The sequence below is a fragment of the Antedon bifida genome, chromosome 4 (assembly GCF_963402885.1).
Source record: "Antedon bifida chromosome 4, ecAntBifi1.1, whole genome shotgun sequence".
NCBI lineage: Eukaryota > Metazoa > Echinodermata > Crinoidea > Comatulida > Antedonidae > Antedon > Antedon bifida.
This window is the reverse complement of record NC_136229.1, coordinates 7,336,338-7,356,045: the sequence shown is the minus strand read 5'-3', so window position 1 is coordinate 7,356,045 and position 19,708 is coordinate 7,336,338. Positions and strand designations below refer to the sequence as shown.

At 33.7% G+C, this 19,708-nt stretch overlaps 2 protein-coding genes across 3 annotated transcripts; both read left to right on the top strand.

Annotated features, from left to right (window-relative positions):
• The first annotated feature begins 116 nt into the window (after positions 1-116).
• LOC144840189 (MFS-type transporter SLC18B1-like) lies at positions 117-8,023 on the top strand. The gene is made up of 12 exons (XM_078695914.1): positions 117-327; positions 656-919; positions 1,407-1,502; positions 1,859-1,932; positions 2,651-2,798; positions 3,389-3,457; positions 4,229-4,319; positions 4,702-4,838; positions 5,630-5,820; positions 6,595-6,765; positions 7,380-7,523; positions 7,809-8,023. Exons 2-12 carry the CDS (start codon positions 695-697, stop codon positions 7,939-7,941), a joined length of 1,479 nt encoding a protein of 492 aa, XP_078552040.1. The 5' UTR covers positions 117-327; positions 656-694; the 3' UTR covers positions 7,942-8,023.
• Positions 8,024-9,706: 1,683 nt separating this feature from the next.
• Positions 9,707-19,654, top strand: LOC144840010 (MFS-type transporter SLC18B1-like). Of its 2 annotated transcripts, none has more exons than XM_078695625.1 (13): positions 9,707-9,962; positions 10,777-10,895; positions 11,771-11,992; positions 13,314-13,409; positions 13,650-13,723; positions 14,129-14,276; positions 15,268-15,336; positions 15,571-15,661; positions 15,953-16,089; positions 16,893-17,083; positions 17,855-18,025; positions 18,393-18,536; positions 18,773-19,654. In XM_078695625.1, exons 2-13 carry the CDS (start codon positions 10,851-10,853, stop codon positions 18,867-18,869), a joined length of 1,485 nt encoding a protein of 494 aa, XP_078551751.1. In that variant the 5' UTR covers positions 9,707-9,962; positions 10,777-10,850; the 3' UTR covers positions 18,870-19,654. The 2 variants fall into 2 exon arrangements, with proteins under 2 accessions (XP_078551751.1, XP_078551750.1); XM_078695624.1 differs by lacking the exon at positions 9,707-9,962 and adding an exon at positions 9,996-10,153.
• The last annotated feature ends 54 nt before the right edge of the window (positions 19,655-19,708 follow it).

Genomic DNA, 19,708 nt, shown 5'->3' with positions numbered 1-19,708 from the left:
AACATTGACGTTCGATTGGATTTGCCGGCGCCGGACCGGAACCGTGCCGGAACAGGTGTGGAAGACCCTTAAGCCGAGAAATATGTTAGCTTGCTGGTCGTTTACAAGGTTAGAGAACTTTAATTGAATGCCTGCCAAACTAATAGCGTTCTAGTTTAATCCAGAAGAATGGAGCTTCATGCTAGAACAAGAAGAAAGAAGATCTTTAATTTTGATGACTTGTCAAACCTTGTTAATGTTTATAAATAACAAACATTAGGATTGAAAATTACAATTTTGATCATTCACAAAACAATTTTGAAGCGAATTGGTTCATTTTGATTAAAGGTGAGTACAAGTTTGTTACATTTCGTTATTATTTTCATACATAATTTAGTTATAATTGTATAATTTATTTGTGGAATGTTCTTTTTAGAACTACTGTATTTGATTCAGGTACAATACAAGTTAGTCAATAAAACACAAGTACATGTTGTTTATTTAAAAGGAACAGTTCTACAAAATAGTCATTGTATTGGAAGTTCAGTTCAGATAACTGAATATATGTAACCAAATGTTATATCTAAAAGCCATGCCTATAGCTGAGCTTTTAAGGAGTGAAATCCATTATTTGAATTACTGATATAAAATAGAAAATAACCATTACTTATTTCAGAGACCGTTCTGATCCTAAGCAATACCAACTTATTTAGCTATGCCACACGGATTTTCAATGGACCAACTGTCGTCAGTTGAACTGTCGTCAGTTGACATTACTACTGATCCCATTGCTCCTGCCCGAATTGCCGATGAACCATCACCAGCAAAGTCTAATGTGTCATGGACCCGTGTACAGAAAATCATCATGGTGTGTATTGCGTTATCACACGTCTTAAACAATATGGCATATTCTGTTCTTACTCCGTTTTTCCCTCTAACCGTGAGTATACTTTAAGTTCAGTTTCTTAATGAAGATGTATTGCCACCTAACACAAAAATGAATAAAATAATTGTCAGCGCATAGTATATAAATTTTAAACCATTAACCATTTAAATTTAAAACCATTAACTTATTCACTTTCGCAGAAAAAAAACCTAAAAATAAACTGTTAAATTTAACACAAAAAAAATCGTTGACTTGAATGATTTTTTTAAATTTTCCTATTAAATAGGGAAATTGAAGAAATCAATCGTTTGTCACTTTGACATAAAATGTTTTGCTCAAAATGAATAACGATAATGCAATATGCATATATCATTACAATAAATTATCTTTTAGGCTTTCTACAAATATCATAACCTCCCGTAAACACAAATTAAGAGTCAACAAATATGGAACAGAAATCTAATCCGCAATGTTTGTATTTTTATTTTAAAAAATGTAACTACATATTTTTATATGTCATAGGCCTATTCTATTTTTACAGGCAGAAGAGCACGGGGTTACACCGTCTGAAGTAGGGTTAATATTTGGTGTTTACTACGTGTCAATGTTTGTCTTTGCACTAATCACCGGAAAACTTGTGAGTCTAAGAAACACATTTTTTATTTATTAAAACTGAAAAAAAAATGAAATTCAGCATGTAGAAGCACAATGTATGTATTAGGATAGTAAAGATAGTGTAGAAATTAGACCAATTATTGCAGCCAATGAAATTCAGAAAACTCGGGGAAATATGGCAAGGATTTATTTCCATTGAATGGCAAAAAAAAATGAAAAAATGAAAACATGTTTATTACAAGCATTAAAACAAAATGCTGGTGGTGAAATTACAGTAAAAATACAATTTTTCAACTTAACAATGACAAAAATTTGGCAAGATTTACCATTTTATAACCTCCGAGGTTTTATGAATAAATATTACAATTGTGTTTGTAGATCCCAGTGTTTGGTTTAAAGCCAACCTTTACAGTGGGTTACGTCATTGCGGCAATAGGAAATATCCTGTTTGGGTAGGTTTTTATCATGTCACTTTATTATTTATTCATAATTTCAACATAAAATTAGCTGCCAAGATAAGTTACTTCTAGATTGATCCTGTTTTGATTGCTTTTTACTTAATTAATATTGACCATTGCCGCCAAATTGTTGGTAGCTAATAGTATTGGAACAGCTAATATAATCGCCACGACATTCTAGAGGTTAAACGTTAGGTAGGGCCTCGATGCTATCAATACATACTTCTTTGTTGATCCTTATCTTTGCTTTGTAATTAGCATTATGAAATAAATATTTTTTTATGAAAAAGGCTCCTAAATAAATTAAGTAAAATCTTAGAGGCATTCATTACATGATAGATTGCATACGAACCAAGTCAGATTCATAATGGGATATATTATTTTTCTGTCGATGAAAACAATTCTGTGCCTATGGAACAAAATAAAGTTGATTGATTGTCACAAAATCACAAACCCATTTAAATTATTTTGGAAAGTGTTCTTAATCGACAGAGCAAATTAGAAATAATTTATCAAACAATATTTTCCTCAAATTTCCAGTAATGTGGTGTGGTGTATTTTGTGAGAAGTTCTTATCATTATAAATCCATAGTCTGCAGTTAAACTGCACAACGCGTAGGATGCTCAAAACCTATCTGAATATTGTGTATTTATTTTGTTTGCGCATGCTACCACTCTGCTATGCTACAAAATAATAATTATTTGATTTTAGGTTTGTTGACATTTTCGAAGAGAAATCAACATTTTTGGCCGTCTGTTTTTCGTTACGAGTTTTGACATCCATGGGAGGAGCAGCAGCTATAACGGCGAGCTTAACAATACTTGCAAATTGCTTTCAGGGAACAATGTCCCAACCAATGGTGAGTGTAACTATCTGTTTTCATTGATGTTGATATAGTTTTGCTCTTAACGTCATTGCTGTTGAAAATAGCTAAACATGATAAAAGAGAATTACGAAATAGGCATACAGGTTTAAATATGTATTTATATCTGTAAGATCTACATTGTATACATAAATAGACACAAATATGTGGGTAGGTTGAGCATGAGCTTGGACAACAACGCAATTTAATCAATCGACCATATGAGTAAATTTTCTGAAGCGCCCTCTATTTTTTATTTTAAATATTGGCTCAGAGATGTTTGTCCATGTATTGAGAAGGATTTGCGTCGTCGGTAACATAACAAACTATCCAATCCGCAATCCAATAATCAATAATATAACTAATTTATATAGGATCATTTTAGTGCCTGGTTATAACAACTGCTCATCTACGTCACTACGTCAATCACTTGATCTTAAACCGCGGCTTCTATGGAGTAGTTAGCTTAACTGCACATGCGCAGCGACGATTGAAGGCTACATCATTGGCATTAACACAAAGTCATCTAAAAATAAAGTTTCCATCTTTTAGTTTAATGATAATTATGTAACTTTTATTATTTACAGGGAAATATTGCTGCAAGTGCCGGACTCGGTATGATATTAGGTCCATTTGTTGGTGGCTTACTTTATGAGGTCAGTGTTTCTTAAATCTATTATACGTATGATGAATACCTCTTGGCCATAATTCAATACATTTTACAAATCTTTAGGCCTAATTCATTTCTAAAACACACTGTTATGTTTTGTACAGCATTACAACGCAACAGCCCTGGTAGAGATTGACTATGAAGTTAGGATTTCTAGGCCATGTGTAGCAAGATGATCAACATTTCTCTTGGGTGTACGGTGTCAGTGAAAATGAGAGTACAATAGTAACCGGACCTAGACAAACTGGGGATAATCTCCAACAATAGGGCATGGCTTTGACGAGGATTTGACTTGACTACTACAAAGGTTTTTATGACTTGGAAACTTCCTCAACCTATACTGAAGCTTGATATTTAAACCCATAATTTGAATAGCAATAGTTTATAACGACATACCTGGCATACTGTACAGATATTCAACCTAACTCGCTACTTTTGATAAAGATTTGAAACTTTAGAATTCTGTAGAATTCGATCCATTCTAATTGATTTTTACCGCAAACCTTTGATTTGGCTACATTACCTGTATGAAGACAGAATGAAAGAGTATATCTTACGGATATGGAAGATGTTGGCATCAACTTGAGCTCATTGGCATCTCGTACGCACAGCATTTCTAATGGGTTTTTTCAAAATCTTTCTCGTACTTCTTTCGGAAGAAAATATATTTTGGTCATAACTCATCAACAAGCAACTTGCCTACTTTATAAACATACTGCAAGTTGTTCATTCTATCTTTTTTATAATTTACTTCCAGATTGGTGGCTTCATTTTACCATTTGTTGCAGTGGGTGTCGCAATGTTTATCAATGTGATTGCCGTTTCATATATAATTCCAGAAAACGCACGTAAGTCGAGTGATACCGTAACAAAAACGCAGCATAATATTATAATAGTAACTAAAAGAAACCCATGTGTTGCTTCAGTTTGTTAGGACTCTTGTGTGGACTTTATTTCGAGAGGTCTATTTTCAGAGGTTGTACGGTCTTCCTAATGTTAAGTTTAGTATATATATACAATGGTACTTGCTTTTGTAAAATATATTTTCCCGTCACATATTTATTACCCAAATTATATGAAATCATTTTGCCAAAGAAACGCTACTTGGTTGTTAAAGATTAATTAAATATTATAATATTCATTGATCGTAGTACATAGTTAGGTTATACGCATTGTCGTGCAATATAACTCATTATATTATTTGTTATATTATATTGTTTTTTTCAATAGCCTCTAGCTCAAAAGTAACAGGGTCGCTTCTACACACAATGTGCGTCCCTGGAGTATGGGCGGGAACCATTGCAACTGTATTAGGAGGAGTCTCACTGTCTTTTCTGGAACCAACACTTTCTCAAGAGTTACAAAAGGTCTGTAACTTTTTTTTATCTAATGTATTGACCAATTTTACAGTACTATAATTACTGTTATTACTGATACTAGTATAATTGAAACGTTAGGATACAGCTACGTAATCGCCGTCTTGTTCTGAAAAACAGGGTCGCTAATAAAAGTAATACAGTATATACTTTATACGAGTGCAATGGTACAAATTAAAAATAATTCAATCATGTGAAAGATAAATATTATATCTAAATATTTTATAAAATGTCATCTTTCAATGAATTAACTTATTTGTTGTATTGCACAAATATAAAAAAAATCACTATTTGTTTTATAACACATCTACTTTTAATGAGGAGCTTAGCCAATTACCTAAACCATTCCAAAAAGCAATCCAATTTAGACGTAGTGTAAACGACGCACACTATAGGGTTGATTTTCGAACAGCTCATAGGCTCGAGTCGAGCACATAATAACGATGTTCAACGACCATATAACGAAGTCCAACGGTCATATACCAAATGGAACGTAGGTGTTAAATGGAGTAGTTGTTGAATGTGATGTGACCCACAGAACCCACCAGGATACAAACATCAGGGTTTATTGGCTTATCCTTTGCTTCTTTTTGTCTTCTGGTAATTGTATTATTTATATTTAGTCATGTTGATGTATTGTGTGCTGTGATCTTTCGTGAATAAAAACACATAAACACAATTATTCAATCAGATGAAAAGAATCTAGTTAGGTGTTATATAATATAAAATAATGCAAGTTGATTTAGATTTGTATTCATTTGTAGTCTTTTTTTTCTATACAGTTTAATCTCGACGCATTTGAAACGGGATCTGTATTCTTGTTAATGGGAGTAGCATTTTCCGTCTCTTCACCTATATTCGGGTTCCTTGCTGACAAATATAACTGTCCCCGGAAAGTAGTCATCTTCGGATATTTTGGCAGTGTCATAGGTTATATCATCACTGGACCATGGCCAATCGGAAATATTCCACAGTAAGACAATATTGACAATTATTCCTTATACCAATACGAATAAACGGATAAATCACCAATTTTACAAAATGAATTTGGCATTTAATTTCTGCGTGTAGAATGTATTATAGATGTATCAGGTACAAACCCTTGAAACAAAACAATGTCTTTGTGCATTATGTTAATTTAATCGATTATCCTACATAGCCTTATATTATGTAACAATTCTTTCACCAATGCCTCGTGAGTGACACGAGTGTAATATTGGTGAGACGCGCGAGTGAGCAACTTCACATCTTTATATATGAATCATAGGGCAAATGTTTAGTTCTTGAATTTCAATCGAATAAAATAAAATACTAGAAAATCTCAGTGGGTGTGGTGAGACTTGTCCGCCAACATAGATAATATTTGTCCAGAATAACGACAATATTGATAGGTGGCGCTATATCGTGTTCAAAATAGATAAATTCAAATATTATAGAAATTCGAATTTGTCCAAAATGTGGAAATTTGTCAAGAATAGTGACATTGGTACCGGTACTATAGTGTGTCTAAAATAGAGAAACTTTCCAATATAGAGAAATTCAAATTTGTCCAAAATGTGGACATTTTTTGTCCAGAATAGCGACATTGTTGTCTCCAAAATAAAAAACTGTCCCAATATATATTTCTGTGAATAATTGGAAACTCAGAAAATGTAAATATGTCTTACATTTGGCAATTTCTGTTTTGGACACGATACAATGTAGAATAAAGATGTCGTACCATACCTGCTTATTTGAATATTTACAGTACACTCGTGACGATATGCGTCGGTATTTTCGTGCTGAACATCGGGCTAGCAAGTGGTCTTACTGCAGGTTTACAAGATATGATAATTGCAGCAGTCTTTAATGGTTTTACAGAAGACACAAAAACATACAGTGTTCTCTCAGGAATAAGAACATGCGCATACTCGTTTGGGTAAGTGCAAAAGAAACACTAATCTGGCTTTCAATTTATAATAACATGGAATTTAAAAATACATTTGGTTTTCTTAAAGATGTATTGTCCCCCTGAAAATTAATTCTTAACAAAATTGTTGTTGAATATACCATTTCAATGTAACATAATAGGTATACACTTTGACCAAAAATTGGTTTGAAATAAATTGTATTTACCTGAAAAAAACTGTCAAAGCAAAAAAATGGTCAAATTGGCTGCCAGCCAATGGGTTTTTGGTTTTATTTAATCATTTATTTTATCATTTTATAAGTGAAAACAGAATTTCCTTTTTCTACTGAAGTGATTAACTTTATTAAAACTACAAAATAACATATTTTTCATGTTTTGGGGGGACTTCCTGAATACTTAATGAGAATGTATTATACATATTATTAATAATAACAAGTTATTCTAACTGATTTAAGATAGAAAATATTCATTTTCGTCTCTTTTACAATTGTTATAAAGCTCTGTCTACAAACTTTGTGTGATAACAAAATGTGATGTGCCCATCTATAGACACGATGATGTCATATATCACTACCATATTTAGACAGAGCTTAATTCTGGTGTTGCAATTCATTTTTACACAGTGCATTTATTGGACCCACTTTGGGTGGAATTTTGGTTGAACAGTTTAATTTTGCAACTGCTACACTGATCTACGGACTGTTGACTTTATTTGTTTGTTTCATGACAATATTGTTTTGTTTCTGGGAGTATAGATGCGGAAAAGGGTAAGTACCGTATAGGGATTTTTTTTCTGTAAGCACAGCGTTGGGCCTATGTAATGGAGCATGAAAATACACTAAGCTGATGAAAAAACCATCATAAATTAAGTTTTAAGTTAAAACGACAAATTGAGGAAGAATTCTGTTAATAATGGTTAATTATTGGTTTTGAACAAACTTTAGACCTTCTAGAAGAAAATCAAAAATACAATCAATTGCTAAAATAACTATCAACCATTGTTTCTTTGATTAGTTGCTTAACATGTATATTTATTTCGTTGTCTTTTTTAGAAGACGTCAATCAGTCTTGTTTTCGAGGTTTTTCTCAAACTCTACGGATAGGTACAACGAGCGCACCAGTCTACTGGCAAACGCTAAGAATAACGTTGACAAAGAAAGAAATTATTCTCGCGGTTATCATTGAAAGATGTCAATCGTTCCAATTCAGTGACTCGTCGTCCATGATTTGGATGGACGCTAGAATATAGACGCTACATAATTTACTGGTAGGCCTCTCCAAAAAGGCTTGGCAAGTGGCGGATCCAGGATTTTGAAATAAGGGGGAGGGGGGGGGGGGGTAGGGCGGTGTAAATGCTAGGTGCCCAACCTTAGTGTCCTATCTTTAAATAAAAATGTAGTGGGGGTGGTGGGGAGAGGGCTTGAATCCGCCTTTGTATGAGTATAATCATGTGTATTTTTAATTTACCGAAATATAAGTGAAATGTCATTGCATCTATCAATGACACAGAGCAGATTCACTTAAATCAACTTTTTAAAAACTATGAATGGGAGTGACCTATTGTTTCCGTTCTTTCTTTGCCTTCTACATTGACAGCAGCGCACCGAATCCACCCGGGTAGATGCCATCGCCGAGTCCATACTCTCCAGATGTGCGCACACCCCTACTCTTCAACATCTTAAACCAATACGACACGGACAACGTTAGTAATGTGTTCTGATTTCCTTAATTTTAATTTCATCTTCCAAAATGTGCACATCTCTTTACAGCTTACGTGCCTGCATGACGTGTGCGTGTCTTACAAAATAACTTATCTTGACTTAACAATAAGTTATTTAAGTTCAGGTATTTTTAGTTATATAGCGTGTGTAACTTGGTTGTGTATTTTTATACTAGGTGTACATAAATATATAATGAATATACATAAACATTGATAGTGTATTTTTCGTATAGATTAAGATAATAATTTCGTAATAAAGAGAAATGGTGAACTGTGACCTGTGACGAGGTCACTTAAATTTGGCAAGTTGGGTAAAGAGTGTAGGCCTAATCGAAGCTGATCTCCATATGTTTTTACATGCGGGTAGAGTTTTTAGTTTTTTTAAACAGTACGCCCATACAAACGTGTAAAAACCATATATAGAGCAGTAAGCAAATGTAATGTTCATGGAGCTTCTTACCATCCTTATGTAATATAAAGTCAGATTTATTTAAAATAAACTAAATAAAGAGTGTCTTATTTACTTGTTCATTCATTTCATTAAACATTTTTTACTTTTAGGTGATTGAACCATAACTAAATAATCTAAATTTGAGAAAATAAAAAGAAAGGCAGGATCCAAGATAGATGTAGGTTCTCGAGTCGGGTCTGCCTGCCAACAGCAGGAGCTATGTATAGTATAGTTAGTTTTGGGCACAAGATTAAAATATAATATCTTGCACCGATTTCTCTTGATTTCATTAACTCTTAACAAAATCCAAACGACAACTGTAAAACAATATAGCAATTGTTATAATTAACAGACGATTTCCATATTATTATTGAATCAGCACCATGTGTGTGAGTCGTTATGTAAAGCAAGCTGAGCGTACTTTTTTAAAAGTCAGAGTTATCTATTCTACGTGACGATTGTTTAATAGCTACGGTGCTATATATATATTTTTTTCTTTTAAACACATATTAAAATATAATACGAGACTTATATATAGTTTATTTAAAGATTTATTATTTATTAGCATTTTTTATCAGTCATTCTGCGTATAGTTAAATATTTCTGACCGTGCGCAGAATGCCTATCCGACTAAAACAGCTGCTGAGCAACAACGCGTTTATTATAATAAATAGACGATTTCCATATATTATTATTGAATCAAAACCAAGTGTGTTAGTTGTTCATTATGTAAAGCAAGCTGTTATGGGTTGAATCTGACATACAAGCCTACTTTTGCTCAAATCACAGTTATCTACACTACATGCGTGTTTGATAGACGCGGTACTATATCATTATTGTTTCCTTTCAAGAACTAAACTAGACACAATTTTATAGTTTCACAAGAAAGCTATAAGCGTGTCGTTCCTGAGAATCGAAAACTGCAAGAGGGCGTACAAAACGCATACCAGGTGTAGGCCTATTGTTATGTATAATAGATCAGTGAACAGTGACCGCTCAAGACATGTCGATGTTGGCCTACAAGACGCTGTAAAGGTAAAGTTTTATTGTTTGTTGTCGTCATTTGACCACAGTAATAATTAAATTATGGACTATTTCTTTTAGTGGAAACCAACCATGATAATTAACATAGCCACTGGACATTTATTTTAAGTAGCAGTAGCAGCATGATGAAATAAGCAAGTAATCTTCTGGTGTTGGGAAAACACTGAATATGGGCGGACATTGTAAATATATATTCACTAAAGATGTAACGATCAAATCATTTTCGTAACAATTAAAACAATCTCTCTTAATACCACAGAGTGATAGGCCTATGTTTTGTTTCATTACATTTATGCCTATTATTAGATTAGATACCCGCCCCAGAGCGAGAACCCCTATGTTCAAACACCCCTTTTTCTACTCTAGGGCTATTTTCAAATCATAAACAATTGTCACTTGAGTCTAGCTTTTAAATGTAAGTTCGCATTTAACCCCTTTCTAGCCGGCTGTATTTGTGTTGAATTATCACAATTGCAATGTTTCGCCATGGAGGAAGTTCCTCTATTTTTCCTAAGACATATAATAATATTGTTAAAACTCACATTCTGCAGATATTGATACGGTTTTTCAGGGCGGATATTTTCTTTCTCGTATGGGCATCCACTTTTAATTAGTACACGGGCAATTAACATCTCAAATTTACACCCTTCTTTTCTGAGATAGAAATTACACAACTACATGTAGGCCCTAACTATCAAAGATAACCTTTTATTATTTCAATAAAGTTTCATTGATTTATCCTTCGGAAAGATACGTACCTGCTATAAGTATGGTGCAATACTTCTGACATCTGTTTTAAATGCAGACTCATCGGGACCAGATATAAAAAGAAATATCCTACAAACTCCACCAAACGTGATTTGCGATACACAGAAGAGAATGCCTAGCGTGTATACATCTTCATTTCAGAAGAGCTATGATACGGTAAGATTATTTATCTATCTATAATAGGCCGACTCGCTCCTAGTTCTGGTGGTGGAACAAGTCTTCTCGGATAAGGACTATAAACCGTAGGTCCAGTGTACACAGTTATAACCTGTGTGTACTTTAAAGAACCCAGTTCATTATTCGAAGAAGAGTAGGGGGTTACCCCGGTGAACTGGTTCACACAATAGCCCCTGTATCAGGGGGATTACCACCTATCTGATAGGACAGTGATTAATTCACTATTGGTAATCCTTGGCCACATTGCCTAAAGACATAAAATAAAATAAAAAATAAAAATTATAACCAGCAACTCTATATCTACGAGGGCCTAAAAGAGACACTGTTTTTTAGCCTATTCGTTGTTTAATGTAATTTACTGATTTATTGTTACATGGTTACTAGTAGTGATGACAATATTTGTTTATAGCATCATATCAAGCATTATATCAAGCATTATATTAGCAGTAGGCCTACTTATAACCTCTATTTATCTCAGAATTAATTATTGGAAAAAAATAATATTTATACAATTCGGTAAACAATATCACTTGAACTGGAGATTCTTTTCAATAATGATTGGTTTGGAAAACTTACTTAAAAGGTACTGTAGCTCCTGGTTTTAAAATCCCATTGTTTATTATAAAATATAACATTTTCAACAAAATAGAATAGGTCTATTTCTCCACAGATTGCCGAAAAGGTAATGGGGGTTATTAGACAATTTTCTAAAAGTTCACATTCATATAACAGAAATATATAATAGAAATTGTAAACCTTTAATACAACAGTGATCATTTGATATTCTGAATCATTGCTTTTATTAAAAATAATAATAATAATCATTAATCGTAATTTACACGATTGTCTTCAAGATTTCGGATGGAACTACTTCTAATGATGTCAACAGTGACAAAAATGGAAACGGTAGTACAAAAATTCAAAATGGCGGATCAGAACCAGAAATTACCAATGGAAGAGTGTGGACTGGTACCGGTAGTTCAGAGAATGGGAAACTGCTGATTGCTTTAATTGCTATATCTCAGCTTTTTCTGTTTATGTCATGGTCAATTATAGCTCCATTTCTTCCACCAGAGGTGAGATACAGATTTTGTTTAATCGTACAAAGCGGATTATTGAAATTGAAATTATTGAAAATAATGATATTATATATGCACAGTGACAGATCTGGAATTTTGTCAAACTAGTGGGGACCCTGTGTCTACAAAAAATCTGAAAATATTGTATTACAAAGATAATAATAACACAAAATAAAAATTGTATGAAAAAAGATAATAATATTTAATTAGATATTATAAAACTACTATTATGTAGATATATAAATGTATACAGGTTGAACATAAAGTACACATAATAAATACAAATACTAAAACACCGACAAAACAATACATAATTATACAAAAATAGAAATATAAAGCAGATGGATGATATGAATTATTGATTAATAAAGATATCTATGTTAAATATGTTAGATCACCTCTATAATGTACTTTGCTGTATCCATTAAAGTTTATCTGTAAAGTGTAAAATAGGCAAAAGAATACTGTATATCTAAATATCAAAAAGTCTTTCACTTCTAAGTTACTGCAAAATTCAATTACTATACTAAAATAAAAAATTCGGCAAAAACTATTGAGAATTAGTCTGACAATGAAGAGAATGGCAGGACGTTTATAACTATCTGTTCTACACATTGGCACTTGGTAACATCAAATTGAGGTCTGAGGTTAAACTGACTTCAGAAGGCCCTGACCAACCAAATAAAAGAACAATGCTATCTCTTCTTGTTAGAAGTTAAACTTCTTTTAAGGCATGAGTCATAGGATTTATATTTATTACCCAGAATATTACGTAAACAAATTTTGTTCATAACATGGCACTTAGAAGGTTTGGGCAACATATTATTGATGTTGCACCAGTACTTCAAGTTGCAATTTTGTTCACAACTTCTCGTTGATTACATATATACTTATACATATACATATACTTCCATCTTCTGCAGCATCCACAACTATCATTTTTAATAATGACCAGTATAAGGACCAGAAATAAGACAAAGGTTTTCCTTATGCCCGAGATGGTCTTACTAAACTTAGTAGGCCTACAAATGCCTCTATTTGTTAGGAAGCTGTAGATGATGGGTATCATGGATGATCTCACTCCATCAATTAGTTTTTGAATAACTATCATGTGATCAACCCGACCAAAAACAACCGTGCATAAATTGACATTGTTTACCATTACCATCGACAGATTTAATTAAACTAATTAGATAGTGGGAGGTAGCGATCACCTTACGGCTTTCAAAGTGTTGTCAAATATGTTTCTGTCCCAAATGTAATTTTGAGAAAGCGCCGGTTTGTTTATAATTTATTTCTGTTTTCATCTTTTCTGTAGGCTTCTGCAAAAGGTGCCAGTCAAACGGAAATCGGATTTATATTCGGTATCTATTCCGGTGTTCAATTCATTGTAGCACCTCTTTGGGGAAAATTTGTAAGTAAATAGTTACAGAAGTTCCTTACAGCATGCCTATGTTGATTGTAATAAATGCTAAATTGCCATATTATCATTATGTATTTTAATTTCACTCTACATTGGCCACCTTGAAGAAGAGGTTCGAATGATCAAGTTAATTTTATCCGTAAATAAATTATACTATATTAGCCTATATTTTAATACTATGCAAATGTGTTATTTAACATGTTTAACCATTGTTTTAACAATAAATTTTAGATTCCTGTTCTTGGAGCTAGATTTGTTTTCATTTTAGGCTACATAATAGCCGGTGCCACAAATGTTTCATTTGGGTAAGACACATTTGCTTTGTTTTTAAACTTAGCAACAACAATATTAGTTCTAATTATGTTTTATACAAAATTGTAATAATTTATTTTAAGGAGTAATACTAACACTGTCTTTAATAAAAGAACTATAAAGTTTCATTATTTACAAACCCGTTGATGTTATATATATAGACACTTTTTTATCCTAACACTAGCAATTTATCTGATTGTACATAATTAGTACATAAACATATTTCTTTCTTCTTTTCATTTTATATAATACAAGCTATTAAATTGATGGCTGTGTGTCAAACATTTGTAGTTACTGGCGTTTGTGCTGGTACCCCAGTTGCTGAAACCAGTTCTACTGGTTATAACTAAGTTAATACCGTCCTCATTTCTGACCTTCCAATTCTTTTTTTTTAATAGATTTTTTGATCGTATACCATCAGGCAATCCATTTGTGGCCACGTGTTTGTTAGCGCGTGCATTTCAAGGAGTTGGAACATCTGGTGTCTTCACGGCAGCCATGACAATGGTTGCCTATACTTTCCCAAATAAAATCGGACGGCTAGTGGTAGGTTTGATTAGTGCTTTAAGGCGGTCCTTGATTATGCATTTTAAGAGTACCGGTACCCCTGAGTAAAATGTTATAACCATAGATTAATATAAGTACAGTACTAGTCCTTTCTCTAGCCAATCTATATATAAACTACTTTGGTCTCCCTATCGATGAAGAATAACTGTTTGAACTGCGATAACATTGAAGTCCACCCTCTAGTAGATCTATAAACTATTTGGATAAAACACAAACCGGTACCGTAGTCGGTAAAATGTATTGCATATATAATGTTTACGTTATACAAATGTATATACTGCAGGCACCCATACACATAGACTATCAACATTGCCGCAATTGTACTGGGAAAACTGTTCTAAAAAAGCAAAGTCATTTTCCACACTTGTTTTATAAGATTCATCAACCTTTACCTCAATAGCCATTAGATTTTACAATTTAATTAATTTCAAAAGCAGTGGTAAACGTTTTCCGGGTGTATGGTCAACCAATAAAATTCAATAAAACTTTATTATCCAAAATTGCGAAATTGGTCACGGTAAACGAATATTCATTATAAACCGTTACAAATGCACACAAAATTACATTAAGCAAAACGATTATTATAAAATCCTTTAAAAACATGTTAAAATACAATACCGTACACTAAAAAGAGACAAATTGCACAATAATAACATCTATTAAGAAACCTAAAAATGGTATTTAAAAAATACACCTGTTTTATCAATCTATCTGGCTAAATAATCAAATGAAGTATTATTTCTTGAAACATGCATAATCTCATCTGAATGCAGTATCCATCTTTAGTGATAGAATTAATCTATACATAATCTAACAAAATGTCCGTTGTTTTTCCCCCTTTTCAATCGGGCCATATCAAGTCTTAACCCGTTCATATTATAGGCCTAAGCCTATTTCAGTATATGATCGTTTTCGAGTTTATTTCTAATTGTTTGTGATAGTTGAGTTAATTTACTTTTACATTTTAAAGGGCCTATTGGAAGTTTTTACTGGCATTGGCTTAATGATTGGACCATTCATCGGTGGTGTTTTGTATGAGGTAGGTAAATGTATCCTAATCCAATCATTATAATCTCTGTACGTTTTATACAACTCTGACTCTTAACCGCCGAGGTTGAAATAGAGTTTTCAGAAACAACAAACTAATTATTATAATACTCGACATACAATTTGACATTTTTTTCCAAAATTTAATTTGGAACATTGTTAAATATTGAAAGTATTTTTGTTTTTGGCGTTTTTTTGTAAAAACCTATTTCTTGTTTATTTCCAGTATGGTGGGTTCAGTCTGCCATTTGTATCCCTGGGTTGCTTAATGTTACTCGTCAGTGTTATTCTGATGTTCGTATTGCCTAAAGATTCATGTAAGTATCGTGTGTTCAAGTTTTAGTGAAAATAGCTAGACCATTACATTGGGGCGGGGTGGAAGATGAGTGGTCCCTTTTTAAACTAACCGCCTTCTTCAGCAGAGTTTATGGGCGTATACAAAATATTTATGATCATCGGCGTGTCAAACGTAAACGGCCACTGGACTATCGATTACATGTTTGTATTATCATAAATATCAAATACAAAACCCCAACCATGAAACTTCTGCTCTTTTTATTATTTTCCCATTGGTAATGTTTTAACTAGTATTCTTTGTTTTAAAATAGATACTTCTACAAGTAAGGCTGGATCATTCTTGCCACTTCTAAACATTCCTGGAACGTGGGTCGGAATTCTTTCAGGTTTTTTGGCGGCTCTCACCTTTCTGGTTTTGGAACCTACGCTTTCTTTAGAATTAGAACAGGTACAGTGTTCCACATTGATTATGATTATTTGCGTGTCAAGCAAAAACTTTAGAAAGACACACTTTCTCACTTTGAATCGCTAATACCAGGAAAGAGTCGCTCTTCCTTGCTAATACTATACCCTTTTGCGTTTCATTTAAACTTCATACATACGTTACACATTGTACATTGATAATAACATTTCTGGAAACAATTGTTTTGCAAGTGGTTACATGTGTCGACTCATCCATCTTCTCCAACAAGGCATGATGACATATGCGTCAAATGACACCATCACCGCGTGTTTTTTTGCGTTAAGAATTTACTTTTTCAAATAGTAGTTAAGATTAGGAATTTTAGATCTTGAAAACGAAAAGGGGAGATGGACAGGAATTGAAAAGGAATGAATGAATATCACTTTGTTTTAGTATCTCCATACTACAACGAAATTAGACACTCCTTTTTAAAACCTTACTATTTTAATCAACCAACAAATAAAAAGTTTATTTTACTAGTGAAAAAGAAAAAAACCAATCAATAACCGGTTAAAGATTTGCCTTTTTCGCATATAAATAGAGAACTAATTATTTTGCTGTTACTACTACTTAAATGTTATAATATTGTATTATTGTACTTGGGGCCAGTGTCCTACATACTACTGTATAGAATACATGAATGAATGACATCTTGATATCCTCAATACATCATTATGAATTCTCATAACTTTACCGTAATCATCGTCATCGTTGACATGTCCATCCCCGTCTTATCATTGTTGTTACCATTTAATATTAATTAACAATTGTATTGTTTTTTTTTCAAGTTCAATTTAAATAGTATTCAAGTTGGCTCCGTGTTTCTACTGCTCGGTCTGGTTTACGGTTTTACGTCACCGTTTTTTGGATGGTTAGCCGAAGGGCGTGTCTCATCCCGTAAACTAGTAATTGGCGGTATGCTCATAGCCTTTGTAGGTTATATCATACTCGGTCCATGGCCGCCGCTAAATCTACCAAAGTAAGTCATTTTAAATGTTATTAATTAACATAATGACGGTGGCTTTTGTAATTGTTTTGTGGTTATGGAGTTAGTCAAGTCGAGTAATCAAGCTAACCAACCGCTCGGCAGGGCGCATAAAACCATAGGCCTATTAGCTATCCAATCGTCACTCAGTCAACCATTGTTCTCTGGTGGTAAAACAGATCTTCACGGAAAGACTTACAACTAGAGGTCCAGTGTACACATCTGGCTCGTGTGTACCTTAAAGAACCAGAGTAGGGAATTACCGCGGGTTTGCATTATTTTTTCTCCTAGTGAGACTAAGGCAGTAAATCATTAATAATTCATGAGATTAATTATGAAATCATTGAGATCACTGTAATTAGCATGGACAGAGACCAAATACCTTGTGTCAACCGGATTTGTCATACCAAACAGATGGTCGATATGCATATGCCTCAGACTAATAGTCTGGCGATCTGGGTTCGATGCTCATCAACAATCATCCGTGTTTTTTAATAGTTGAGAGAGATTATTTAGAAGGTTAGGTTATATTTAGGAAGTAATCCATGTCTTATAATTCTTTATCATAGAAATAATTATAGGTTCATGAATTATTCATGATCTCTGCCTTAACGTAATAGGAAAAAAATAATGCCCCGGGTCTATCTCATGTGGACAGACGAATTAGTAATGATTTAATGTTTGTCGTTTGTTTAATGTTCATTCCTGATTTGTTTTCGTTTTTTTTTATTTTGTCTTATCAATAAACCTACTATTTTTGTATAGCTCTTTAGTACTGGTGTGCCTGGGTATTGTGCTGATCAGTCTTGCTTTTGGATTTTCATTTGCGCCATGTTTCCAGGAGATTTTGATAAGTGCTAGGTTTAACGGGATGCCGTCAAATGTGTCGACGTACGGCGTGTTATCGGGAACGTTCAATAGTGCCTTCTCACTTGGGTAAGAAGTAAAGATGAGGCCTGTTTGCATTACACAGTTCATAGGATACTGTTTATATAGCCAACACATATAAAACATCACCCCTGATTGGTCGGTTGGTCACAGTCTATCCACCATCTGAAGATCTTTTCTGAAGTGGCTATTCTTACGATATTTATATCCCAATATAGGCCTATAATAAACCCATCTTCAGAAGACACCCCTATAATAAAAGTACATTTTCCCGTCAAACGAACGAGGGGAAATATACGGTTTAACATTATGGCCAACCTCTTTAAGAAACACATGCACTATTAAAAGGGTCCCGAAAGCATCCTTTAATATGGTTCCTCAATCAACGAAATAACACTGTGTTTTTCTTTTCTAGGTCGTTTGTTGGACCGGTTGTGGGAGGAGCATTGGTAGAGGCTAAAGGCTTTTCTTTTTTATGTTCAACGATAGCTCTAATAAATCTTCTGATGCTGATTATATCCATCGCTTTTAGCTTATGGGAGTTCAATTTTGGTAGAGGGTAAGTCATTGCAAAACATGTGCAAGATATTATATATAAAGTCTCCGAGTCGAAAAAACAAAGAATACGCCTATATAGGATAATGATACAGTAGTATACACATTTGAATATGTCGACAATTAATTAATTCATTTTACCGGGGCCCAACATTTGTGTACACAGACATTTACACGTGCAAAACTATTTTAAATGATAATGATAATCCAACTTTCTTCAATCAAATTTTTATTTTCCAGGCGGCGAAAATGCATTATTTCAAGACGGTTTGAATACGCAGAGATTAATGAAGTTGACAGCGAAGAAGTTCGTTTACTTTCAAATGCAACCGCATAACTAGGAAGATCCTGGAATCACACAATTGCTCAGTCTATTGTTCACTATACAATGCCCTGCCTATCTACAATAAGCATGCACGTTCACTGGAGTTAAATTCAAGAACAAACTAGTTCTTGTGAAAACCCTTACTCTGCTGCACTTGGTAGCGTAGGTGAATTTTATTAGTTTAGTGTTGAGGGGAGTCGTCAGTCAGCTATACATTAAATACAATGGAACATTGTGGGGAGGGAGTAGCTGCAAAAGCAATGCGATAGCGGGTGAATGTTACGGGCGAGAAGATTGTGGGTGGGAGCGGGGGATTTTTTTTTGCATTAAAGGCGATATGGGCCGGGTGGTGTTTAAGCGTAGTGTAGATGGGAGCGGGGAGGATTTGAAGGTTTTTTATGCGGATGTCGTGGTGGTTCGACGAGGCGTAATAGATTGAGGGCGAGGAGGGTGCTGTTTTAGAGTCGTGGTTTAATATTTCAGAGAGATGGTGGGTTGCTGCTGCATAAAAGCTTATAATAAAGGGTGTGTTCTGATAGGCCTACGTACGTGTTTGTGGCTCATGCCATTCGCATGCGTCACATTAAGGGATTGCAAGAGAGACGTCGACGAGGTAATATAAACAGAAATATGCCTCTAGTGTATGTTTTGCGCGCCAAATGTGAAACCGAACAGTTTTTGTTAATGCCCAACATAAAGAACATTTTGTGAGACATTAACAGTATCCGAAATGTGAGAGGGCTTCAGGGCAGGCATATTGAATAAATTTTAGAAAGTCACAAATAATACCAGGAATATTCTAATAAAAAAAAACAAAAAAAAACAATGTTTTCTTGTGTATATTCTTGTAT

Coding starts and splice junctions, on each gene's coding strand:
- LOC144840010 (XM_078695624.1), top strand. Junction 11,993..13,313: donor CTCCATTTCTTCCACCAGAG/GTGAGATACAGA, acceptor TCTTTTCTGTAG/GCTTCTGCAAAAGGTGCCAG. Junction 14,277..15,267: donor ATAAAATCGGACGGCTAGTG/GTAGGTTTGATT, acceptor TACATTTTAAAG/GGCCTATTGGAAGTTTTTAC.
- LOC144840189 (XM_078695914.1), top strand. CDS start 695: ATGCCACACGGATTTTCAATGGACCAACTGTCGTCAGTTGAACTGTCG. Junction 4,320..4,701: donor TATAATTCCAGAAAACGCAC/GTAAGTCGAGTG, acceptor TTTTTTCAATAG/CCTCTAGCTCAAAAGTAACA. Junction 5,821..6,594: donor CCAATCGGAAATATTCCACA/GTAAGACAATAT, acceptor GAATATTTACAG/TACACTCGTGACGATATGCG.